This window comes from Talpa occidentalis, unplaced genomic scaffold (assembly GCF_014898055.3).
Source record: "Talpa occidentalis isolate TD23 unplaced genomic scaffold, MPIMG_talOcc4v2.1 talOcc4.14, whole genome shotgun sequence".
In the NCBI taxonomy this organism is placed as follows: domain Eukaryota; kingdom Metazoa; phylum Chordata; class Mammalia; order Eulipotyphla; family Talpidae; genus Talpa; species Talpa occidentalis.
Window position 1 is genome coordinate 26,574,343 of NW_023601433.1, and position 26,997 is coordinate 26,601,339.

The window sequence follows — 26,997 nt, forward strand, 5'->3', positions numbered from 1 at the left end:
AATTGTCAGCCTGTGGAGATCTGTATGTGCATTTCTTGCCACCTATGAAGACATTTGGGGCTGTTGCCTTCATGATGTTCTCTTGTGGGTTTCAAACCACTTGGCAGTACACATGACCAACGGAAGCTGAGTGTACCGAGTGGATATGAGTGACTGGTGATGAAACCCAGGTACTGTTTTGCTGACAGTACAAGTTATGATCAGGAAAGGGAGGAAGATTGACAGCCTGAATTCTGGACTCATGTCCTAAATGGAAGTGACTGGCCTCACACAAATGACTTTGCTGCTATCACTTGCCCACTTTTGGGGGCACATTCCATGGAAACAAGAGACTTAGATTTATTATATAAAAATAATAGCAAAGAATGGTTTTAAAGTGTTATTCCACTTATGCTATAAATTTATACTTCTCACCTATATATTCTGCAGATAAAAAATTTAAATTGTAGCCAAATATATTGATTTGTGTGCTCGGATTATACTTAGGCTTGTAAGTACGAACAGGGTAGTGGGTACCTTTGTGCAACTGGAACACATCGTATTTGCCTTTATAGAGTATAAGAGCTGGGCACCTCTCTTTACTTTGCAGGTCAGAAATGCTATCTGGGTCCCACTGTAGAGGGACAAGGTGCTCAGGGGCTGGCTGGGGGCTGCTGAGATAGCACAAGCCCTGCCTTTCCTGATGAAGGAGGCCCCACAGTGGAGTCCCTGAGGGAGAGTATTCCTCCAGGATATCCAGGGACCTTTGCCAAATTCTGGCCTTGACAAGAGTCGTTTCTCAGTCATGGATTTCACATACTGCCTCCCCTCTGCTCTCTAGCTCCATAGGCCCTGCTGTGGAGGCAGGGGACAGAGACTGGGGACAAGTCCACTAAATAGGGCCACCTCCTGTGGCCTCAGCAGGAGGTCTCATCCAGGGAACAGAGGAGGGAACTGCATGAAAAGTCCCTCTCTCAGTGACATACAGTTGCATGAGGGAAGTTGAAGAATCCAGCAGGTCCAAAGATATTGGGGTGCAGAACCCATGGTTGGCTGTGCCCATATCCTGGACCCATATCCTCCCCCATGTTCCTCGCTTTCTAGAGAGGTGACAACTTGGGGGCAGAGGGCTGACTTACTCTCTGCCTCTCCTCAAATACAGGTGTGTTGTCATGGGGCAACTTCGAAGGAGACTTGACATGACACACCAGACCCCTGACCCATCAACACCCCACCATCTGTGGACTCCTTTCTTGCAACGTCTTCCCCAACCCGAAATGAATCTGAGGATTGTGATGCTGAGAAGCCACACTCCAAAACGAAATGAAAATAGACAAAGACTTGAATGTAAGGCCTGAGATCTGAAAACAGATAGAACAAAAACAAACTCCATACAGCAGACTAGTGGTATCTTTGTGCATCTGACTCAGACAGGAAGGGAAATAAGAGCAAAAATAAACAAAAGGAGGGCCTCCCTGGTCATGCAGGCGGTTGAGCCCAGAGCTGTGAAGGTGTCTGCAGCCTCTGCAGTGCAGGTTCCATCCCCGCCACCTCAGAGCAACCCACATGTTGAGCAGACCTTTCCTGTCTCACCCGCTGCTCCCCTCAGCAGTGTATTTCATCAGTCTGCCTATTCCATTCCCTGCTTGTGTCTGGTGAATCCCCTCACCCTCCCGCACTTCTGTCCTGTACCCTGTTTCTTGTATAAATAAAATAAATCTAGGGCCTCCCCAGTGTTGCAGTGGTTGAGCACTGGGCTACGAAGCTGCCCGCAGCCTCTGCAGCGCAGGTTATGATCCCCGGCCACCTGCGAGGGTCCCGCTGGCATGCAGACCTCTCCTGCCACCCGCTGCTTCCCTCAGCAGTGTACCTCAGTCCTTCTGCCTGTTCTGCTCCCGCTCTGGCTCTGCTAAATTCTCTCACCCTCCCGCGCTTCTGACTGTACCCATTGCTTGTATAAATAAATAAATCTTTAAAAAAATAAATTAAATAAATCTTTAAAGAATAAAAATAAAAAATAAACAAAAGGAGCAACCTGGAACTCAAAAGCTTCTACAAAGAGAAAGAAAATATCAAAGCAAAAAGGTAACCTATGGGATGGGAGAAAATAATTACAATTCTATATCTGACTAGGGATTATCCAAAATATGTGTTATGAAAATATGTATAAAGAATACACAAAAACAACAACAAAAAACAAAAATCCGATTTTAAATGGGGAGAGGATGTGAATACACAATTCAAGAAAGAAGACATGCAGATGGCCAACAGGCTCATGAAAAAATGTTCACTCTCCCTTATTGTTAGGGAAAGGCGTATCAAAATCACAATGAGATATCATCATACATCTGGTAGAATTGCAATTATTATAAAATCTAGAAATAAGCATGATGGGGATGTAGAGAAAAGGGAACCTTCACCCACTATTAGTAGGGATGTGAATTAGAACAGCCTCTAAGGAAACTGTATGGAGGTTTCACCAAAAACCATATTTCTATGGAATAGAAATACCATAGGATACAGCTATTCCACCTTTGGATATTTAATTTTAAAAAGCCTAACTGTAAAAGATATAGGAATCCTTACATTCACTGCAGCATTATCTATAATAGTCATTATGTCGAAACAACCTTATTTCCCATCAGAAGATGAATGCATAAAAAATGTGATATCTTATATATACTTGATACATATGTGTATAATGAAATACTACTCAGCTACAAAAAAAAAGGATGAAATTTTGCCAGTGTGACCACTGGCAATGGACCTTGAGAGTATTACGGCAACTAAAACAAGTCGGAGAAAGTAAGACAAACACTGAATGATTTCAATCATATACGAACATAAAGAAACAAACAAAGCAAAACAAAACTCCGATACAGGGCACAGTCTGGTTGTTCCCACAAGGGAAGGGGCTGAGGGTGTGGGTGGAAAAGGAAAGGGACAGATGGACGGGGATGGATGGAAACTAACACTTTGGTGATGGTCATGACGTGGTGACCAGGTAGGTTGAGTTATAATGATGTACACCTGCCACTTAACCAAAGTTATAAACCAGTGACCTCAATAAAATGTATTGAAGGGAAATAGGCTCCGTCCTGCCACTCCATGCACAGCTGTCAGAGATGGATGCTACTAAGAAGGGTGACCTCCGATGCAGGACAGAGAAATGGCCAGAATGAGCAGAGTCTTTCCTGGCGCCAGGTGCTCCTGCAGCGCACAGGATCCCGAGGCGCCCTCTGGTGGTGGGCGCAAGCACTGCCCAAAGCAGGAAGACAGGACAGAACCTTTGGATCTTTAAGGCACCAGCTCTCCTGGGATACAGGGAGCAAAAAAACAGAATCTGCAGGACACAGGACTTTCACTCAACCTGGAAGCTTCCCATGTCTCCTGATGTTGTCTCTGGTCTGTGACTTTGCAGGGAAGAGATTTAGGACTGAGGAAACCAGAGACTCGGAGTGGCATTTGGTGAACTATGTTACCCCCTCACTCAGTGCCCCAGTCACTGTGTCTGAGGTCCCAGCATCTGCTTCTTTCAATATCTCCCCAGGAGACAGCAGGGGGGCCCTGGGGCAGGAGGAGAGAGGAAGCCGATTTGCATGAAGCATCTTTTCCCCCAGTGTGTCCAGGAGGCATGAAAAGGCCCGAGGACACCACACTCCAGCCCAAGAGCTGAGGAGGCCACATCTTGGGAGGGTCCCCACCATGGCCTGGATAGTGCTTCTGTTTGGGCTCCTCTCTTACAGCTCAGGTCAGCGGAAGGGACTCTCTCCTAGGTCTGGGGGGCACATAAAGCAGGGTGACCCGGGTCTCATAACAATACCTGCTTCTCTCCTATCATTTCAGGGGCTGATTCTCAGACTGTGACCCAGGAGTCATCACTGTCAGTGTCCCCAGTAGGGACTTTCACATTCACCTGTGGCCTTAGCTCTGGGTCAGTCTCTACTGGTAACTGCCCCACCTGGTTCCAGCAGACCCCAGGCTGGGCTCCACACAGGCTGATATACACAAATAACTGCCCCTCTGGGGTACCAAATCGCTTCTCAGGCTCCATCTCTGAGAACAAAGCCACCCTCACATTGTTACAGGCCAAGCCCAATATGAAGTGGGTTGCCTGACTGTGGGGCCTCACCCGTGCGCTTAAAAGGGACTTATTGATACTCAACTGCAGGCACACACAAAAGGTTAATAAAAGGTTTATTTACAAAAGACAGGGGAAATGAAGAAATGAATAACTCAGGGAGAGAACGAGGGATATAAACAAACAAATGCATCCTACCCGTTCTGCTGCCTTGGAATCCCAATGGCAGGCTGAGAGCTGGTGAAGAGCCAAGAGCCGTGAGGCCAAGAGAGAGAGACCCAAGGCCCATATGTCTGGTTTTATACCAAACCTGGCAGCTTAACTCCTCGCTCAGGTCCCAGCAAGCCTCCCTTTGGTGATGATGGGATTTGTCATATCTAGTGTCTTGATGGCTTTGGTCTGGGGTGGGCGTGGAGTCCACAAAGCCTGTATGGAATTAGCTCAGGACATCCTTCCCCCCTAACAACATCACTGGGGCTGAGACAGAGGATGAAGCCAAGTATTACTGTGTACTATAAGTGGGTAATGCCATTTACACAGTGATGTGAACTTAAGAGGAAGAGCAGCCAAAACTTCCTTAGATGCCCAGAAATGCTCAGCTTCAGAAGGAGGAAAGAGAAAGGCTCCCTACCCCGGAGGGAGGCTCCATGACCTTGTATCTGCTGGTTCAGCCCCAGGTGCCTCCTCCTGGCCCACAGAATATGTCCATCTCCAGTGTGACTCCTCTAGACTGTGCCTCCTCCCTTTCTCTCAACCCATGATGACAGGGAGGGGCCCAGCTTCAATTGTGTGATCAACGCTGAGACTCAGAGACCCCAGCACTCCAGGAAGACTCTTACTCAAAGAGCACAAACAGCTACACCCTCATCCATGAATTAACCGTGCAGAGAAAGGAGCATTTCCTCTTGAGGTGAAATGGGAGCATTACTGGGAACTTCTGAAAATACAATCCCCCTCTCAAGCCACTGAGCAGAAGCCTGTGCTGTGAGCAAGATTCTCCTTGAACCAGCATCTGAGACTTGTGTGACTATCAAAGATTATTCGGTACCTCTACCTCTATAGTTATCAAAGCACTGTTTAAAATCTTGTGAGAGTAACATTCTAGGACATACTCGCTCTGAAATTACCCTTTAAAAATTTCAAGACCTTCAGAAATAAATTGAAAATCTGAAGCCATCACTGAAATTGTGGTGGGTGTCAAAATACACTCTGGAATTGAGAATTTTCACCCACATCTTCTCTAAGGATCTAAGAGTTTAGAAAATCAAAATTTGATGAAGATAAAATATATAGACAACAGCTTGAGAGGATTCAGATGCTGATATAAGATATTTTTATTCAATAATCATAATTCTCTTGACCAAGTACAAAAATGCTTGGTACAAAAAAGAGAAAATCTCAGAACTTAAACTGTTATAAATATCAGCAAAATTAGAAAATAAAATTAAACTAACAGTTGAGCAAGATGAAATCTCTCTTCAGGCACTCAAGAGTAACAATTATTCATTTAAAGTAAACAAGAGGGGCCTCACAGGTGGCAGAAGGGGTTAAGCACAGCACTGTAAGGTATCCACAGCCTCTGCAGCACAAATAATGATCCCGGGTGGGCCAGGGAGCTAGCCATAAGGCACAGCCGACCTCTCCTAACTAGCCCACTGCTCCCCTCAGCAGCGTATTTCAGTCAACCTGTTCTGTTCCATGCTCTGTCTCTGGTGAATTCTCTCACCCCCGCACATCTGGCCTGTACCCCAGTTCTTGCATGCATAAATAAATAGATCTTTAAAAATATAAATTAAAGTAAAAAAGGGCTCAAGTTTTTTCTGCATATGTCCTCACATCGCTAATAGTCTCCTGTGTGTGCCAGCAGGGGCTGCTGTGGGACTTCTCATGAGGGCAAGGCTATAGTGAAACTCAAAGCATTCTGTGTGACAGATCTTGGCTGTGCTCATGGCCCCAGTGATGGTGACAGCAGGTACTTCCTCCCAAGGGACACACTCAGACACCCAAACACTTCAGGCCTCCTCCTGAGAGTGAAGCTCCGAACTGGGCTGCGGACCCAGAACTGAATGGTGGTGAGACTCATGTTTGCGTAGTGCACCACAAACACACCCTTACCCAGGGAGCTGAGAGAGAGAAAGGGACATCACAGACACCAGCACCAGCTGTGAGTTCAGGGGAACTTTGGAAAGTCTTCACCATTCACTGGGTACCTGTCCTCCACCTCCCCGTCCTTGCTCACTGCCCAGCTTCATGAGGTTTCAGAGTCCTGCCTTTCAGGGAAGCACTTGTCATTTCCTTCTGGTGTGTTGATTTCCTTTTCAGGGTCCAGGTGTCAGGCTGCGGTGACCCAGGAGCCCTCACTGACCATGTCCCCAAGAGGGACAGTCACTCTCACCTCTGGTTCTGGCACTGGAGAGGTCACCAATGGTCTCCGTGCATACTGCTTCCAGGAGAAGCCTGTTCAGGCCCTCAGGACAGTGATGTGTGGGAAAGAGAATAAACACCCCTGATGGGGCCCAGTTCTCAGGTCCATCCTTTGGGCCAAAGCCTCCCTCACTCTGTCAGGGGCCGAGCTCAAGGTGAGGCTGAGAACTGCAGCTCTCTGTCCGTCAGTGGGTACAACACTGTGAGAGGCCAGGATGGGGAGCCGGAACACAAACCTGTGCTTGATGAGACCAGGTACAAATATGATCTCTTGACATCAGGATGACACACCAGACATCTGAGATCTCGGGCAGCCTGAATGCTCACGATCCTTAGAGAGAAATGTGCAGGAATAGATCTGAATTGATTTCCATTCCTGTTGAGGCCTATTGTGGAGGAATATTGTGAATCACTTAGGAGAATCTTGTCTAGAAAATTCAATTCCAATTCTATATTCCAGGAAGAAGAGTTCCTTCTGCGTCAGATCTAAAGACGAAGTCAAAAATACATTCTGCAGACAATTCATCTCCAGTGATTTCCTTGGTCACCCAGGAGTTGACAAAATCAACAAAACAAAACAAAAAGTCTTCCTTTTCTGTATTACTAAATTTTATTTAATAAGAAAGCATTGTAATGCATTCTAGCTGTGTTGTGTTTTAAAGTACAATGTCTTGGGAAGATTCTTCTTCCCAAACGTTGCTGTTAAATTGCTTACCCTAAGAAGATATGTTGAAGTGAAATAACAAAAATTATTTCAAAAGATGATTTTATTTTAAATTTTATTTTGAAGATGAAGTCTTATGGGAGTAGGGTGGCCTCCTAATCTAATATGACCTCCAAGGACGTTCCTTGGAGGCAGAAATTGTAACTACTCATCTGAAGGTAAAGAAAATCCAAAGATTTCATACAAATCACCAGTAACTCTGAAGAGGCAAGAAAGATGCCACTCCACAGTTCAGAGGTAACAAGACCCTGGCAATTAGAGTTTGGGATTTCTAGAGTCCAGAATTATCAGACAAAACTTATACTTTCTAGATTACCCAGTGTGGTGCACTAATTGCTAAAGCATCACTAGGAGGCCAACACACCAAGCATCCGTTTAATTATATTTCTAAATTTGCATGCATTTCTTTCACCTCAATATTCAAGTTTTTTAAAAATGATTCATGTAATCTACATAATGAATAGGCTGAAAGATGAAAAATCACATGATGTTATCAATCAATCAAGATGGAAAAGACATTCATAAAAGTCAACCCCATTCATGAGACCAACCCAGAGAAGGAGGCAGCCCTTGCAGCATCCTCAGTGGTTATCGGGAACTAGGGGGCCCCTGCAGCTCAGGTCACACCTAAGGTGAAACCCTGAAGACGCTCTCCCTAGAGCTGCATGAGGTGAGCACATCCACGGTCACCATGGCCCATCAATCTGGACTGGATGATCCTGCAGAGTCACAGGCAAGAAAACCATGAAGGCCACAGACTCAAAAGAACAGGATGCATTTGCCCCCTTTATTACAAAGGAGATGATGCAATGCATAGAAATGCAAAAGAATATACATGTATATAAATTCCAAAAGTCATAATTTCAAGAAGTCTCTATAATGCCAGAACAATACAAATATTATTTAGAAACAATAAGTGAAAACTAACTGGCAATGCTAGCTAAAATCTGTCAAATCAAAATATCTGGGAGTACATTTATCAAATGATATAGAAACATACATGCAGAAAACTGGACAGTGGAGGTAAAAGTCATCTAAGGGATTGACATCAGTGGATCCGATCATAGAGAGAAGACTTGCCTTGGAAAAGGTATCAGTTATTTTCAAATTGACTTAAAGTTTATTTCTATTTCTACTGCAACAAGATAGAGCGTTTAGATCAGTGATAGACACATATGTCATTGTAACAGAATAGAAAATCCAGAAATAGACCCAGTAATGTAGGGATCATTGTTGCAAACATGCAAAAGCCTTTCAGACAAGGACAGTCTTTTCCACAAAAGGAGATAGACAGTTGCACATCCACTGGGGTCAATGAATGACTTAAATCTCTTGCGTCATAAAAAATTCACTCAAACAGTTGAAAGAGTTAACTACAAAATAAAAAAAAAAAATGAAGAAAACATGGGTGGAAATATCTGTAAACATGTTTTGTAAAAAATTTTTTATAAGACCCCAAAAGTATAATCCATCCTAAAATAATTTGGACATCAGTAATAATTCATTGTTCTTCATTCACTTTGTGAATTAGTAAAATGATTAAATTCCCTAAAAATAGAAGGTAAAGGTAGGTGCAAACTAATGTACAGGAGAGTAGTTGTAGTGCATTGCTTTAAAACATATGATTTTGGGAAACTGAAAATGCATCCAAATTCAAAATTGTCTACCAGTGGAAGAATAAGATGCCTGCCATGTCTTCTCTGGACATAAAAAATAAGCGGTTATTTATGTCCATGCGGCATCTCATTCACCAGGTCGTCACTGAGAGTAGGGGCGCCTCAGTGACCCTGTGCAAACTGCGGGTCACACAGCCTGTGAGTCAGTCCCAGGAGTGTGACCTACACAGTGACCTTGGGATATGCAGACCCCAGCTGGGCTCCCAAGGCTTTGGGTCTTGGTGAGTGTGTGCCCTGTGACCAGCAGGGGGCGCTTTGGGGCTGTCCTGTGGGTCCTGAGCACTGTATAGTAAGGATTATTTATGCAGAAATGCCTGAGTACTGAGGGGCTGAGCCCTGAATCCATGAGGGCACTCAGCAGCTGTGTCCTCTTGGGTTGGCACAGTCCCTTGAGCAGGGACCCTTGTGTGGTGCCAGCAGGTGCTTCCTCCCACCGATTTCCCTAGGGGTGAAGCCAACCTCCCTCCTGCTCAATGTGGGGCATGAGCTGAGCCCCACCACCAGGGCGCAGGGAGGTGCTGGGCAGTCCCTGGGTGAACAATTTGCATGCACAGCCCCTCCTGTGGCAGAGGGTGGGGAAGAAAAGGAGGCCTAGGGCAGCCCAGACCCAAGTGGACCTCAGGGGCTGTGAGCACCATGGCCTGGACGCCTCGCCTCCTAGTGCTTCTCTTGTTTTGCACAGGTAACTCAATTTGGGGACAGAAGATGCATGGGGGCCTGATAAATAATCTTGTGCCCAGTATCTCCATCTCCTATTCTCTCTCCCTTCCAGGATCCTGGTCCCAGTCTGTGCTGACTCAGCCACAGTCAGTCTCTGGGAACCTGGGCCAGAGGGTCACCATCTCCTGCACTGGAAGCAGCTCCAACATCGGGAGTAATTCTGTGCACTGGCACCAACAGCTCCCAGGAACAGCCCCCAAACTCCTGATATATTGGGATGATGTACGACCTTCAGGGGTCCCTGATCGATTCTCTGGCTCCAAGTCTGGCAGCTCAGCCACCCTGACCATCACGGGGCTCCAGCCTGAGGACGAGGCTGATTATTACTGCACAAGTTGGGACAACAGTCTGAGTGGTCCCACAATGCTCCAAGCCTGTAAGGAAGTGAACAAAAACCCCCTTTCTCTTCAGCCAAGGGCAGGCACCCCTGGCAGCTGCTGCTGAGGCTCAGCCTGGGGCTCTGCTTCTTCTCTGCTGCTGTCCTGGCCCAGGCTCCACAGGGCAGCCCCTGGCACAGGCCCCTCCCTCCCTCTGTCCTCAGAGTCACTCCCAGCAGCACATCCCCAGGTGAAGCTGTCACATGGTGTGACCAGGTCACGTCAGGATTGCCTCAGCTGCCTGGTTTTAGGGCCATCCTGAGCAAGCAGCCTGTGGGCCAGCGGTGGGGCTCCAATAGCAGTGACACTTGCCTTGTCCATAGCACAAGCCTTAATGGCACTGCAAGTCTCCCAAACCTGCACACCTGCCCTTGGGTTTGGACTGTGCTACAGCTGCCCTGGATACTCAGGGGAGGTCTGGTCCTGTTGAAGCAAGGTGGACACAGTGAGCACATGGGCTCTCTGCATGACTCCATCCCACCCGACTGAAGGGTCACTCCTGCCCAAGACCACCCAACCTCAGCTTAGGTCTCCTTTGAATTGTGGCAGGTTTTCACATTCCAATGTCACCCAGTAATGTAAACAGACAAAACATGTTCAAGCTCAATGAGCAACAATCAAACAGCTGGAATTGTAAATGGACCTTCCGGGCTTGAATGACTCGGACCCTATAGGTGGGTGTGAGCCATGGGAACAGCCAGATTGGGCCCATTCATAAGATGGCTTCAGATCAGATGTCTCAGGCATCCTGGAAAGACCGTCACAGACAGGTTCATCAGGAAGATTGGTTGGGACACAGACCATCACAGACCTTCCCAGAGGCCTTCCCAGACCTTTGCATCTGATCTCCACTTTGATCTGCAGCCTGAGGGTGGCATGTGCCTCCATCCCGCCTCTAATATTGACTGCAGAGAGCACCACGGGCCTGTGCTTGATGTCTCTAATACAACTGCTGTTGGCACAAGGCAACTGTAAGAGCTGTAGCACTGCTGCCGTTCTCTGCTGCCATTGCTTGTGGACCAGAGCTGGCCAGCATTATGGCCAGTGACCAGCATTCTAAGCTGTACCAGCCACCTCTGACAGCCTGCACCACTTCTCATCCTCCACTGCCTCCTGGTGCTCTTACACCCAGTGCTGTGTAGTCAGCATGTGGTGCTGCCCAATGACCTTCAGACTGGAACTGTTGGGGGAGTCAGTATGGGCAAGCAAGGAATGAAGCTTTATTATGCGGGAAAGTGCTTGCTTGAGAGTGAAGGGGTCACATTCAGGGACTTGCCCCTGGGTCTTAAGGCTACTGATGGAAACACGTGTTTAGTTTGAGGGGCAGGAGCTCACAGATGGGATCCTGAATGGATTTGACAACTTTTGCTTAAGGAAAGGGCAGGAATTTATGGGCCTATTTGTTGACCCAAAACCAACAGCCTCTCCAGGCCTGTTAGATAAGACAGGAGAGTTACACAAGCAGTGGCTCCCCTGTGGGACATAAACTAATAGGCTTAGAATCAATCTAGTGAGTCACTTTGTTTTGAAATGTGCATGACTATGTTTCAGAAATACAATATGGGCGAGTAGGAGTCTGCAGCCATTGTGCCCAGGTCCTGTTCTTCCTCACCACAGGCCCTGTTCAGTGAAATGGGTTGGGGGAGGGAGTTGCTGGGTCTTGGATGAACAATCCAGAATGGGACAGGGTGGACAATGGTGGGAGCAGGTTTCTCACTTTGGAAGTGGAAATGCACGTGAGTAACCAAGGGAAGGAGGCCGAGTGACCACGTGGAGATGGACAAGGATGGGATATGTCACGCAGAGCTCGTGCTGGTATCAGGGAGACAAACACGGGCACATGGTCTCCTGGGTTACCTCAGTCATCTCTGTACACGTGTTTCCCACTCTGTCAGAGGAGAAGGACTTACAATAATGACACCCCAACAGCAAGGAGTGTGCTTTTTGGCAGAAAATTGATTCTGCATACCTTTCTTTAATAAACAAGAGAAGGGTTTGTATGAAGAAATTTTCAATTCCAGGTTGAGAATCATTTAATATGAGCGTGGAACATCTTGCTTTAACAAAAAGTAGCTTTTCAAACATTTATCTCAGCACATAGAGTCAGCTCACACACATATGCACACAGGACAGGGGGTGTCACAGAGCGCCTGAACCCACCTTAAGGACCCCCATTGGGTGAAATGGAAACAACTGGAGCAACCAAATAAAAAGACTAGAACGGGGGTGTATTTCTGTGAACATTCAAGGACAGAAAAATTAAAAAAGACAGAGACTCAAAGGAACGAGAAATAATTATCCCAGCATTCCAGATGAGATGGTGCAACACACAGAATATACAAAGGAATCTACAAATATGATGTGAATTCCAATAGTCAAGTGATTTCAAGGTTATATGATACAGGAGCATTAGGAAGATCTGTTAAGTGTGTGTATACCAGCAAAGAATACGTGAGAACTATTGGGGGTTATAGGCTTGAAAGAGAGATCCTGCTCCTTGTCAGTAGACAAGGATGAGAGATTAAACAGAAAAGAGAAGCTGAGGAGTTACCATGGGAATCAGGTAACCTCCAGCACAGGAGGGTAGCAAATGGTGGTTACTGAATCAGGGCCAGGACCAGGAAGCACACCTGTGGCCATTAAAGGCTGATGTAAATTCTAAAGCAGAGCAAAGTCTGGCCTGACTTTAGATAAAAGCCAGTGAAGGCAGAAGCCCTAAACATTAGAAAACCAGCAAGGTCAGAGTGTAAGTGGTCCCTCGAACATCCTTCTTCTTAGAGGGGAGCTCTTGCCTCATGCCCCCCACTCCCTTACTGGGTATTCAATCAAGCTGCCTTTTCTATCCTCCACCCTGTCTCTGTGAATTCTTTCACCCACACAACAAAAACTGAATTACAGTAATAGTCGAAACCTGTCTAACTGAAATATTCAGGAGCGTATTTATGAGAGGATGTTCAGCTCGTGTGTGGTAGAAACTGGACAGTGGTGGTAAAAGATACCAAGATGACGGACATCAGTGGAGACCTGTCCTGCTCGTGGAGAGAAGACTCGGTGTAGTAAAGATGCCAGTTCTTGCCAAATCATAGTTTGAATGATTTCTATCTGAACATGACAGACTGGTTTGGATAAAGGGGATAAAGAAAGAGGTCAGTGTAACAGAACAGAGGATGCAGAAAAAGACTCAGCTACTTGTTGATAAAGTTGCAAAATCCTTCCCAGGAAGGATTGTCTTCTGCACAAAAGGTGACAGACATCCGGGATTAGCCATCCATCAATGCATATCAACTACATCTCGCACCTGATGAAATGTTCACTTAAGTGTATCAAAGAACTAACTAAAAACATGACTTTTTGAAGAAAATAGGGGAAAATAATTGTTAACATTTCTTGGTAAATACTTATAGGCAAGACACCAACAGCATAGTGTTTCAAAAATATAAGTTGGACATCATAAAAAATAAATCTGTTGCGGCCTTCCTGGTGGCACAAGAGGTTAAGTACCACACTCTGAAGCTATCCGCAGCCCTGCAGCACTAGTTCAATGCCCCGCCGCCAGGGAGAACACCACATGGCGAAGGAAACCTCTCCTCTCTGCCCGCTGCTCCCCTGAGCAGTATATTTCCGTCAGTCTGACTGTTCTGCTCCCCAAGTGTTTCTGGTGAATCCTCTCACACCCCGCATATCTGGCCTGTATGCCAGCTCTTGTACGCATAAATAAATCTTTTTTTAAAAATGTGTTGTTCTTCCCTCACTTTGTGAAATAATAAGACAATTACTCAAAAATAGATTATTAAGATGCAAAGTAACTTACAGAAGCTTAGCTGGAATCCATTCCTTTCATACACATGAGTGTGGGATACTGAAAATGCTCCAGTTTTTAAATTGCAAACGGATGGAGAAATTGGATGTTTGGAGTATCTGCTCTGGGCAAACCAGATTTAAGCAATTATGTACGTACATGCCGCGTCTTCCTACACCAGGACTCCACTGGGAGTGGAGACGCCTCAGTGACTCTGTCAGCACTAAGGGTCTAGGACTCAAACCTTGCATGTGTGACTAGACACAGGACCTGGTGATCTGCAGACAGCAGCTGGGCTCCCAGGGCTGTTACTCCTGGTGAATATGCCCTGTGACCAGAAGGGGGCGCTGTGGGACTGTCTTCTGGGCCCTCAACAGCTGCTCAGTGAGGATATTTTTACAGAGGTGCCTGGGCCTGGGGACTGGGCTCTGGGGTCCCAGATGAAGAGTCAGCAGCTCTTATCACTCTGCCTGTCACATTATCTGAGCAGGAACTTCAGGGTGGGGTCTGCAGGTGCTTCCTCCCAGGCCTCTCCCAGAGGGGGAAGCATAGCCTACTCCTCTTCAGTGCTGGGTGTGAGCTGAGCTCCAGCCACAGTGCTCAGGGAGGGGCTGGGCAGCCCCTGGTGAGAACCCATTTGCATGCATAGCCCCTCCTGTGGCAGAAGCTGGAGAAGAAAAGGGGGCCTGGGCCTGGCCTGGGCAACTATAGGGCTCAGCAGGGTTGTGAGCACCATGGCCTGGTCCCCTCTGCTCCTCATGCTCCTCTCTCACTACACAGGTAATTGGCTATGGGGAGCAGGGAGGTGGAACTGTCTTTGTCTTGAGACCCCAGCAAAATCATCTCCATGTCTCTCCTTCTTCCAGGATCCTGGGCCCAGTCTGTGCTGACTCAGCCACAGTCAGTCTCTGGGAACCTGGGCCAGAGGGTCACCATCTCCTGCACTGGAAGCAGCTCCAACATCGGGAGTAATTCTGTGCAGTGGTACCAACAGCTCCCAGGGACAGCCCCCAAACTCCTGATATATTGGAATGATGTACGACCTTCAGGGATCCCTGAACGATTCACTGGCTCCAAGACTGGCAGCTCAGCCACCCTGACCATCACTGGGCTCCAGCCTGAGGACGAGGCTGATTATTACTGTGCAAGTTGGGATGATAGTCTGAGTGGTCCCACAGTGCTCCAGGCCTGTGGGGAAGTGAGACACAAACTCCCTTTCTCTTCTGCCAAGAGCAGGCACCCCTGGCAGCTGCTGCTGAGGCTCAGCCTGGGGCTCTGCTTCTTTTCTGCTGCTGTCCTGGCCCAGGCTCTTCCAGGGCAGCCCCTGGGGGAGGCCCCTCCCTCCCTCTGTCCTCATGGTCACTCCCAGCAGCACATCCTTAAGTTGAGGGGTCTCCATAGAAACATAGTGTCTTAATCTCTTCAGGTTAGGGCTGATTGCATTCAGACTGCTTTATATTCATTTTTTTCCCATTCCAATATATTAAGAATTCATTTTCTGTGCCCTTGAATGTATCACTGGACCTCACACCCTCCATGCTGTGCTTAATAGGATAAGTCAGCCCTGCTGCAGCTGTCATCTTATTTATCTAACTTGAACCAGTGCTGAGTACTTTTTCTTATTCTATGATTTTTCATGAAAAGGATTCGGTTTAACGTTATGCAATCATAAAAATGAATCTAAGAAATTTGTCCACAGAAAAACATCCAGATGACTGTTTATATCTACATTTCCATCATTTTTTAAGGATTTATTTTATTTATTTTATACAAGAACCGGGGTACAGGCCAGATGCGTGGGAGAGCGAGGTGATTCACCAGAGACAGAGCAGGGAACAGAACAGGCAGACTGACGTAATACATTGCTGAGGGTAGCAGTGGGCACCACAGGAGAGGTCTGTCGCATGTGTGGGACTGTCGCCAGCTGGCCAGGATCAAACTGGCGCTGCAGAGGATTCACAGCGCGGCTCTCAACTGCCTACACCCCCAGGGGAGGCCTGCAACTTTTCCATCATAATCAACAACTGAAAACAAACAAAAATCTGGGCATGATGCTAAAGGATCTTTGTATCTAATCACGAAAAATGGAGTCAACTTTGACGGCCTTCCCAAGGTAGCGTTTGTGTACCAGGGGATTTTTTAGAACTAAGAAGAATGAACTATACAGTTACCTAATGAGATATATGGTGATAAATTAACTTGTAAGGAAAAGAAAGTGACTGAAAAGCTCATCTGTGCCCACTTCCAGAGTGAGCTCACCCCACAGTCTGTTCCACCTGCTCATCTCTATTAATGGTGTGTTTACACCCTCATGTCATTTATAGCAAATACTTGGATTCAAATATCAATTCTTATCACCAATCAGTGTCTCTGTGGAAACAAGTGAGAGCAGGAAGGTAACCTGGACCCCTGTCTGGCTGAGAGTGACAGTGCAGAGTAGGAGCCAAAAGGCTAAGATGGGGGGAGTCTGAGCACGCCTGTTCTTATTTTATTTTTATGTATATGTATGTATGTATATACGTGCGTGTGTGTATATATATATATATATTTACATAGTTGTTCATTTTTGTATAATGTTTGATTTCTCCTCTCACGTGTAATCCCCATAAAATTCCCACCACCAAGTCACCCCTGAACATCCTCATAGTCTCTTGTGCCCCTCCCTCCTCTTTTTTGACCCCTCTCTCTCCCTTTTCTCCCCATTAGGTCTCATTATTTTGTCTCATTTCCCTTCAGTTTGCCTACAAGTTTTGTCTTTTTTATTTTCCTGATCCCTTGTTCGATTTCCCTTCACTTATAAGTGAAGCCATCCGAAATTTTTTCCTTTTTCCTTCTGACTGATTTCACTGAGCATTATCTCTTCAGCTCTATCCATGCTGCAGCAAATGGCATGAGTTTTGGTCCTTTTTATTTGAAATTCCCCACCCCACCACAGCCACTCCCACTCCCCTGAGGATTCCAGGACAAAACCTTTTCAGTCTGTTCCTGGCCAGCAGCCAAGAAAGTGGGAACAACAGGCAAGAGGAGAAACAGCCCAAGCAACATCCTCTGACCTCCACCACAATAGTCAAAGGGGAGGGATTTCCTCCTGGTTTCAGAAATGCCTGAGAGCTCATTTCCAAAATGTTACCTCTACCTGGGGTCATCCATTCTTTTTCTATACAGGCTATCTGATTCCACAAAGTGGGAGAAACCCAGGAAAGGAAACAAAAAGCCAAGGGCGGGGCCCCTGCTGTGTGAGGGAAGGGCCTGTCCTACACTACTGCACTGGTCTCATCAGTGACAGTGGGTGGGCAGTGGCACTAGAGGAAGTGTCATTTACCTTGCACTGTGAGTCCTTCCCGCAAGGAATTTCTCCTGGAGAAATAAAAATTTCAACCCTGGTCATTCATCCCCAAAAGACACTGTGAGCCTGGTTAGATCCTTCAAGTAGGGATCCCCTGCTGCAGACACTGTTGTCCACTGACTTCCAGGCTCACCGCACAGTAGTTGAAGCACCTGGCAAATCGGTGATTTCAGTAAATGTCCTTTGCCCCTATTTCTCAGTTCACTATTCAGTCACTGCTTTCTAAATTCGCTTCACAAACTCAAGGAACTAATCAGGTACAGCCTTTCTCAGTCTAGTAGTTTCCAGGGTGGTGTTACCTGCTGAGGAGCCTCCTCTGCCTCCTAAGAAACAGGATGCTCCCCCCACAGCCCTTTGCATATCAGATTTCCACAATCTTTAAAAGTGTCCAAGCAAATTCAGTTGCAAACATTATTGAATAACTGGGTTAATCATTGATGTGAAGGAAATGGAGGAGCAACAATAGCACACACAAAAAAAGTGCTTTAAATCAAATACATTTCCTTTGTATTTTCATTTTAATTTTCAGAGGCAGAGGCTCTCCCCAGTTCTCTGGCAGGTTTAAACGACAGCGAATGGACGACTGATGGACAAGATCCAGTCACTGTTAACTTTCTCAGCAATAGGCTTAAGCTACTGCTTTCACTCCCTGCACCCCTACATATATAGTCACGCTGGGCACAGAGTCCACATCCACAAAGGAAGCTGTCAATCAAGTGTCACTCAAGTGTCACGGGGGGAGCATCTTTCATCCTTAATACATTTTTTGTAACCCAAGGGTCTCCACATTGTCCAAGGATCTGCATGGGTAAGGTTGGTGACAGCTGCCTGAATCACCCTTACCCATAAAGCTTCTATACTTGGTATTGCACACACAGTCTCACTCTTTGATTTAATAAGCCCCCTAGAAAACAAATACTTTTCCCTTCAGTCAATTCCCTTTCAGTGTGCATTGCAAAAGCTGAACTCAAGAAATGAGACTCCCCACTCTAACTCATGGCGAGATCATTACTCCTTCTTCCTAAAACTGTCAAGCCCTATATAATCAAGGTGACTCATGATTGAACATGAGTCTTCAACAATTTGGCAACTTGAGTGTAGAAACTGGTGTCTAGATTCCACCTCTTGTGTGAAAGCAGCTGTGTCCAAACTGCCTTAAACAGACAGCCCTGTTTGCTGAGGATCCAAGAACAGTTCCCTTCTCTAGGGAGGGCAGAGCCAGTGCTGCAAGCTCAGTTTGCCCCTGCTCTCTCATCAGAAAGGAGTTCAGAGAGAGAGAGTTTCATTGTGCAGTTGCCAGGGAAGGACAGCTCAGGATTCACTCATTTTCTTTTTAAAATTTCATCAAATTCCCTCATTGCACCTGTTCTCATCCGAAAAAATATAGGCTGGAAGATGGTTTATATTTCTGTCAGCTTCATCTTCTTCAGCAACTATGCTGTCTTCAGTTTCCTGACACTCCCTTTGAGCAACTTCACTCTGTGGTTCTCCACTTCCCTGCTCCACACTTCACAGATAACGTCTAATATGCTGCGTGCAAAAGGCCACAGGCGCATGAATTACCCCCTGAACCTGACCTCCTCATGTGGACATGGACCCTGTCATAAGACCAGCACAGCAGTATGTTCCCATCAGCCTTTCCTTATCAGACCGTCTTCCTCCTACTTCTTCTCCTCCTCATGTTTATTTTTACAATGAACTGAAGCATCTCCGTGTCACACGCCAGCCAAGGCTGCTCAAGGGGGACAAAGCTGGATCCAGAGGTGGCTGGCACTTGAAAAAATGTTCACCTTTCCTTATAATTAGGGAAATCAAAATCAAAATCACAATGAGATATAATCATACACCTGTAAGAATTGCAACTATTATAATATCTAGAAATAGACATGATGGGGATATAGAATAAAGGGAAATCTCATCCACTATCACTAGAAATGTAAATTGGAACAGCTGCTCATTAGAGAAAACTGCATGGAGGTTTCACAAAAAAGATATTTATATGGACTAGAAATACAATAGAATACAGCTACTCCACCATTGGGTATTATATTTTTTTAAAAAGAGCTTAGCTATAAAAGATATAGGCATCCTTTCATTCATTGCAGCATGATCTATAACAGCCAAGTTGTCAAACAACCTAATTTTCCATCAGCAGATGTGAGCATAAAGAAGACGTGACATTGCGCCTCCCAGTGGCGCAGCGGTTGAGCGCTGGGCTGCGAAGCTGCCTGCAGCCTCCTCAATGCTGGTTTGATCCCTTACCAGCCTGCGAGGGTCCCACACGTCATGAGATCTCTCCTGCAGTGCCTCCTGCTCCCGTCAGCAGTGTATTTCCTCAGTCCTCCTGTTCTGCTCCCCGCTCTGGCTCTGATGAATTCTCTCACCCTCCGGTGCTTCTGATTGTACTCAGTGCTTGTATAAATAAATAAATAAATCTTTAAAAAAAGATGTGATATACATTATATTTATGAGAGAAATATATAATAAAATATGACTGCTACAAAAAAGATAACACATGAATGGACTTTACAGTATTATGGTAAGGAATATAAATCAGAGAAAGTAAGACAAATACTGCATGATTTCAATCATATGTTGAACATAAAGAAAGCAAAACAAAACTCTCTGATACAGGGCAGTCTGGTGGTTCCCAGAAGGGAAGGGGCTGAGGGTGTGGGTGGAAAAGGAAAGGGACAGATGGACGGGGATGGATGGAAACTAACCCTTCGGTGATGGTCATGACGTGGTGACCACCCAGGTTGAGTTATAATGATGTACACCTGGCACTCAACATTATAAACCAGTGTTTCTCAATAATTGTATTGAAGGGAATAGGCTCCATCCTGCCACTCTCTGCACAGCTGTCAGAGATGGATGCCATTAAGGGGGGGTGACTTCTGATGAAGGACAGAGCAAGGCCAGAATGAGCAGAGTCTTTCCTGGCACCAGGTGCTCCTGCAGCGCACAGGGTCCCGAGGCGCCCTCTGGTGGTGGGCGCAAGCACTGCCCAAAGCATGAAGGCAGGACAGAACCTCTGGATCTTTAAAGCACCAGAATCCTGGGCTACAGGGGAGGAAAGAACAAAATTTGCAGGACACAGGGCTTTTACTCAACCTGAAAAAGTCTCTTATCCCTTGATGTTCTCTCTGATATTGTGACTTTCCAGAGAAGAGATTTAGGACTGAGGTACCCAGAGACTTGGACTGATGATTTGGTGAACGATGTCAGCCCATCACTCAGTGTCCTGGTCAGTGTGTCTGAGGTCCCAGCATCTGCTTCTTTCAATCTCCCCAGGAGACAGCAGGGGGACCCAGGGGCAGGAGGAGAGAGGAAGCTGGTTTGCATGAAGCATCTTCCCCCTAATGAGTCCAGGAGGCATGAAAAGGCCGAGGACAACACACTCCAGCCCGGGAGCCTAGGAGGCCACATTTCAGGAGTATCCCCACCACGGCCTGGACAGTGCTTCTGCTCAGGCTCCTCACTTACAGCTCAGGTCAGGAGAAGGGACTCTCTCCTAGGTCTGGGGGAGGGAGGGTAGAACACATAAAAGCAGGATAACCCTGGTCTCTTAACAACACCTGCCTCTCTCCTTCATTTCAGGGGCTGATTCTCAGACTGTGACCCAAGAGCTATCTCTGTCAGTGTCCCTAGGAGGGACGGTCACACTCACCTGTGGCCTTAGCTCTGGGCCAGTTTCTACTGGTAACTATCTGGGCTGGTTCCAGCAGACCCCAGGCCGCGCTCCATACACGCTGATCTACAGTACAAATAACCGCCCCTCTGGAGTCCAAATCGCTTCTCAGTCTCCATCTCTGGGAACAAAGCCGCCCTCACCATCACTGGGGCTAGACGGAGGATGAGGCCGAGTATCACTGTGTACTGTACAAGGGTAATGGTGTTTGCACAACGATGTGAACCCATGGGGACTTGCAGCCAAAAACTCCTCAGATGCCCAGAAGGGCTCAGCCTCAGAAGGAGGAAAGAGAAAGGCTGAGGGTAAATCCACTGGGGAGAGGGAGGCTCTGTGACCTTGTATGTGTTGGTTCTTTCCCAGGTGCCTCCTCCTGGCCCCCCAGGCTGTGTCCATCTCCAGTGTGAGTCCTGGGGTCTGTGCCTGTGCCTTCTTCCTCCCTCGCTGCAGGCGATGACCAGGAGGGCCCCCAGCTCCCCAGCTCAGAGGCTCCTGAACCCCAGGAAGACTTCTTATTCAAAGAGCACTAATAGCTATACCCTCATCCATGAATTAAGCATGCAGAGAAAGGAGCATTTCCTCTCAGAGTTAAATGGGAGCATCACTGGGAGCTTCTAGAAATGAAATTCCCCTTCTCAACCCACTGAGCAGAAGCTTGTGCTGTAAGTGAGGAATGGCTTTAAGCAGCATCCAGGAGACTTGTGTGAACAAGAAAGGTGGTGCCCTGTCTCTGCCTCTATTGTTATCAAGGCAATGTTTAACATGTTGTTAGGGTGACATCCCATGACACATTCACCCCCTCCCGAATTACCCTTCAATAATCCAAGACCCTCAGAAACAGTTTTAAAAACGAAGCCATCACTGAAATTGTGGTTGAAATCAAACTACAGCCAGGAATGGAAAGATTTCAGGCAAAGGTCCTCTAAGGATTTAAGAGGAAAATAAAAATCTGAATAAGAGGTAATATACAGACACTAGCCGTGAGATGATTTAGACTGATGTAAGTGCTAGATATTTTTATTCAACTATCATAAAATCCATTTTATCACTCAGTACAAAAACTCGCAACAAATGAAAAAGGAGAAAATCTTAGAACTTATAAGAGTTGCTAAACATAAACTAAATGAAAAATAAATTTGAAAAAATATAATTTTTCAAATAGTAGGTGAAAACTCTCTTCAGTGACTCAAGCATAAAAAACAATTACTCATGGGCCTCCCCGGTGGCGCAGCGGTTGAGCGCTGGGTTGCGAAGCTGCCCGCGGCCTCTGCGGCGCCGTTCGATCCACGGCTGCTCCCCGGAGACCGGAGGAGGGTCCCACATGGCTCGCAGACCTCTCCTGCCTCCCGCTGCTCCCCTCAGCAGTGTACTTCGGTCCTTCTGCCTCCTCTGCTCCCCGCTCTGGCTCTGGTGAATTCTCTCACCCTCCCGTGCTTCTGACTGTACCCAGTGTTTGTATAAACAAAAACAAACAAACAAACAAATAAATAAATAAAACATGCCTCTATTTAAAAAAAAAAAAGAACAAAAAAAGAACAAAAAAAACCCCAATTACTCATTAAAAGTAAAAAAGGGCTCAAGTTTCCTCTGCCTACCTCCCAACACCACTAATATTCTCTAGAGCACACACCAGGGGGCGCTGTGGGACTTATCAGAGTTGGCCAGACTCACTCAAATGGTTCTGATATCTGTGCCTGTGCTCATGGCCCACGTGAGAGCTGACAGCAGGTGCTTCCACCCAAAGGACAAACACAGACACCCAGATACCCCAGGACAGCGCCTTGAATGAAGCTACACACTGGACTGAGGACCCGAATTGACTCGTGGTGTGCCCTCCTGGGAGAGTTGAAGGGACATTGCAGACACCAACACCATCTGTGAGTTCAGGGGAACTTAGAAGTCTTCGCTATGACCTAGGTTTCGCTGTCCAAATCCCCCACCTCACTGACTGCCCAGTGTCATTGGAAACACTCTGTACTGAAATCCTTGATTTTTCAAATACTATACAAGTGTCGTGGACATGGCTTCTGGATTTATCTCTGTGTCAGTGTGGTGATCTATACCATCAACACAGGGTACTCACCTCGTCACTCTGGTGAGTAGAGCACATGGGATGGGACACAGGACATTGAGTGCAGAGCAGGGTTCAGTGTGGTGATAGGAATGGACATTGCTGACCCCCATCCTGACCACAAATGCCCACTGAGCTCTCCTCTCACCTGGGCCCAGGACCTCTCCGATACCCAGGAGCCTGGAGGTGAATCCCAACCACACAGACATGGTGGGCTCATGAGAAGAAGCCCGTTGTGTGGAATATGAGCAGAGTTGGACATTTTTGCAGAAATTAACAAGGTTAACATTCAACTCATGTGCTCCTAGGGGATGCCAACTGTGCTAGCTGGGCGAGGGCAGATGAAGACCCACAGACTGTGCACCTGTGAAAAGAAGGGGAAAGCACTGTACCCTCCAAAACCTTGTCTTCAGTGCCCTCCTGTGTGTGAATATGGGGAGGGTGGGGTGGAGCAGGAAAGTCAGGTGTTGTAGCTTCATAAGCAGAGTGGCTCTCAGTTTGTTCTCATGGAATATTCTGCAACGAGAAAATGAGGTTTCTTAACATTTTAGGGCAACTCTTGCTGCTCCATTTTCATGCCTAATCTCAATACTTCCTCGCATTTATTTATTATAACCAATGAATAAATTTTCCCCCTGACTCACCATCACTCATCTCACCGGCCTCCTCAGAATATTCCATGAAGAAAGATGGACTGCTTCCCAGGGCTCCTCCATGACCTGTCTGAGTTGAAAGAGAAGATCCTCTGAGTGACTGAAAGGAGAATGTGTGATCACAGGTATTTTCTCACGACCCCTGAGTCTAGGATTTGGGGGATATTTGCAGGGTGAAAGCAGAGCAGAGAAGGAGTTGTTCAGAAACGGGTTATGGTGTCTGCAGTCACCTCTCCACACATTCACAGCAACAGCAGGAACAAAACTCTCACATTTTTTTTGTTATTAAACTAAGATAGAGAGTAAATCAGGGAGGATAACTTTATTTAAAATACAAACAAATTGCAAGTGACCTAAGGCAAAAATATGATCAAAAAATGACAGATACACTGACACTAAATTCTTAGTATTACACAGCTCCATAAGTCACTTCAAAAACGAAGTCACATTTTTCACTGGTGTGAGGCTTTCCAAAGCCTTTATTACAGCCAAGCACTAAATCCAATATAATCTGTAAACAAAATGATATGCATCAAATGAAACTTTGAAATATTGCTGAATTATCCACTTTTAAATATGGCATTGGGGTGATCCCTAGAAGTTATCTGAAGAGTCATTTACTTGCGCTTCCTCTGAAGCCCTTCACAGCTCACTGGTCCTTCCCCTGCAGCAGCTGACTATACACATCTGCGGCATTTAGATGTTGTATAATGTACTCACAATCTTTCTATACGTACCTGTTTGTGCTTCCCTGTCAGCAAACACACGCAAAGTGGTGAATCACAAGCCCTGGGGTCGGAGCCTGCAGGTGTGAACAGAGAGATTTTCTTGGTGAGCTGCACACCCCAGCTGGGCTCTCAGGACTTGGGGCCATGGTGACTGTGAGTTCTGCGACCAGCAGGGGGCGCTGTGGGGCTGCCCTATAGTCCACATGCTGCAGCCCAGGGAGGACATTCATACAAAGGAGCCTGGGCTGGGGCTGGTCCTGGGCTCCCTGATGGGGACTCGGCAGCCAAATGTCCTCTTGCTAGGCACAGTCCCCTGAGTAGGGGCCTGAGTGTGGTGGCAGAGGTGCTTCCTCCCAGGGCTCTCCCAAGGAAGAATCAAACCTCTCTCCCCAGTGTGGGGTATGAGCTGAGATCTAGCACCAGGTTCAGGGGTGAGGCTGGGCAGTCCCTGGATGGAACCCCATTTGGATGCACAGCCCCTCCTGTGGGAAGAAAATAAGGCCTGGGGCAGCCCAGCCCCAGGTGGGCTCAGGGGCTGTGAGCACCATGGCCTGGACGCCCTTCTAGTCCTCCTCTCTCACTGCACAGGTGGGGACAGACCTCCGAGAACCCGAACTATCCCGAGTCTCATTTAATCCCAGTAGATCTTATACCTATCTGGGATCGATGTTTATTTGGATTGGTCATATCTGTGTCTGCAGGTTCCCTCTCCCAGCCTGTGCTCACTCAGCCGCCCTCCCTCTCTGCCTCTCCTGAGGCCACAGACAGACTCACCTGCAGCCTGGGCAGTGGATACAATGATGGTAGTTTCAAGATACTCTGGTACCAACAGAAGCCAGGGAGCCCTCCCAGATATCTCCGGAACTACAACACAGAATAAGAGAAGGACCAGGGCCCCCGGGGTCCCCAGCCATTTCTCTGGGGCCAAAGATGCCTTGGCCAATGCAGGCCTCCTGCTCATCTCGGGGCCGCAGCCTGAGGATGAGGCCGACTACTACTGCAGTATATATCATGGAAACACAGACTCTTCACAGTGCTCCAGACCCAGGGGAAGTGAGGCAAAACCTCCCCACTGCTCTGCTCTGATCACAAAGGGATCCTGGGGGGACCTTCCACACCCACATGGGTGGGCTCTCACCCTGCACAGACAGAGCCTCATACACATTCCTCAGCCCTGGGAGACCCTCAGGATCGGGCCTGCCCATGTCAGCAGGGACCAGGGCCCACAGCGCCCATCCCTTGATGCCCCAGGTTCAGTTCTCAACTCCAGGGAGGACTTACTTTGACTCTTCACCTTTGAACGGCCAGTCAGGCCATTGCCTCCTTCATACGTTTGGAGGATTAAATTATGTCATCATATGAATTATGTCATGTGTGGCCCCCACAGCTGCCAAATTCATTATCCCCACTCACCCACCTGTTCTAGGAGCAGACACCCCAAGATGGTCTCTTCCAAATCCTCCTTGACTCCTGCTCTTTCCCTTCCCCCCGTTCCATGACTTACCTGTCAAGGCAGGGAATGTAAAAAGAGCAGTTTTTCTTTCGAAAAAATCTGGATTAAAACCCAGGATCTATCAGATACGGGACAGTCGTGATGGACAGGGCGTGAATCTCTGGGTGTCAGCGTGGGAGTCTGCAGCCTGACACGGATTCTCCCCTCTCTCCCTGGGGATGGGGACACGGGACATGGAGACACACGTAGCCCAGTGTGGTGATAAATTGGACAGTGCTGACCCCATCCTGACCGCAAATGCCCACTGGGCTCTCCTCTCACATGGGCGCAGGCCCCTCTATTGTGCCGAGAACCTGAAGGTGAATCCCAACCACTGGGACATTGTAGACTCCAGGGGAGAAGCCCTGTGGGAGCAGACATGAGCAGAGTTGGACATTTTTACAGATTTCAGTGTTGTTCTCATCCAAACCATAGGTCCCTAGGGGCTGCCAACTGTGCTAACTGAGCAAAGAGAGATGAAGACCCACAGACTGTGCATCTGTGAAAAGAAGGGGAAATCAATGTGTCCCCCAAAACACTGTCTAAGCGTCCTCCTGTGTGTGATGTAGGGAAGGTGGGGGTGGAGGAAAATCTCAGGTGTTACAGCTTCATAAGCATGTGGCCCTTAGTTTGAGTGACATGGAATATTCTGCAAAAAAATGAGGTTTCTTGTAATTCCAGTTCAATTGTTTCTATTCCATGTTCATGTCTCATTTCAGTTCTTCATGGTATTTATTGATTAAGGCCTCTGAAGCATTTTCCTTCTGGCTCATATCTCTACACTCAACTCTGTCTCCTCAGAATTTTTCTGGTTTCTTGTGACTGTGATGGTGGAGTCTGAACAGCACCCCAGTGCTCCTCCCTCTTCCTGCCTGAGTGTTGGGGTCTCCAATATGGCAGCGGCTCACAGACTTGCCCTTGGTCCCTTCTGGAGAAGACAGAGGCCTGGTCTCCCTTTCCTCCCTGCAGAGCCCACTCACCCCATGACCTTCTACACCTCCGATGACACGGAGTAGCTCCGCTTGTTTGGGCCCTTTGCACAGGTGGGATGTTGACGTGCAGTGAGCTGAGGCTGCTGTGCAGACACCTTGGCTGTTAGTATAGAATGTGAGGGGTGCTAGGTGCAGAGGGTGAGCCCTGACCCCAGCACTGACCAGGATGCCCATGTGTCCAGTAGCAGAGTCTGCTGTGTCTAGACCTTGCTCATGGCCCCACAACTGAATGCTTTGAGAGCTC

The 26,997-nt window shown here is 47.2% G+C and overlaps 2 gene segments (V, D, J or C); both read left to right on the top strand.

Annotated features, from left to right (window-relative positions):
• Positions 1-9,520: 9,520 nt before the first annotated feature.
• LOC119244038 (immunoglobulin lambda variable 1-40-like) lies at positions 9,521-10,048 on the top strand. The segment is given in 2 exon segments: positions 9,521-9,566; positions 9,657-10,048. Coding segments are annotated over 2 exon segments (438 nt in total).
• Positions 10,049-14,514: 4,466 nt separating this feature from the next.
• Positions 14,515-17,114, top strand: LOC119244039 (immunoglobulin lambda variable 1-44-like). The segment is given in 3 exon segments: positions 14,515-14,560; positions 14,647-14,957; positions 17,067-17,114. Coding segments are annotated over 3 exon segments (405 nt in total).
• Positions 17,115-26,997: the final 9,883 nt, after the last annotated feature.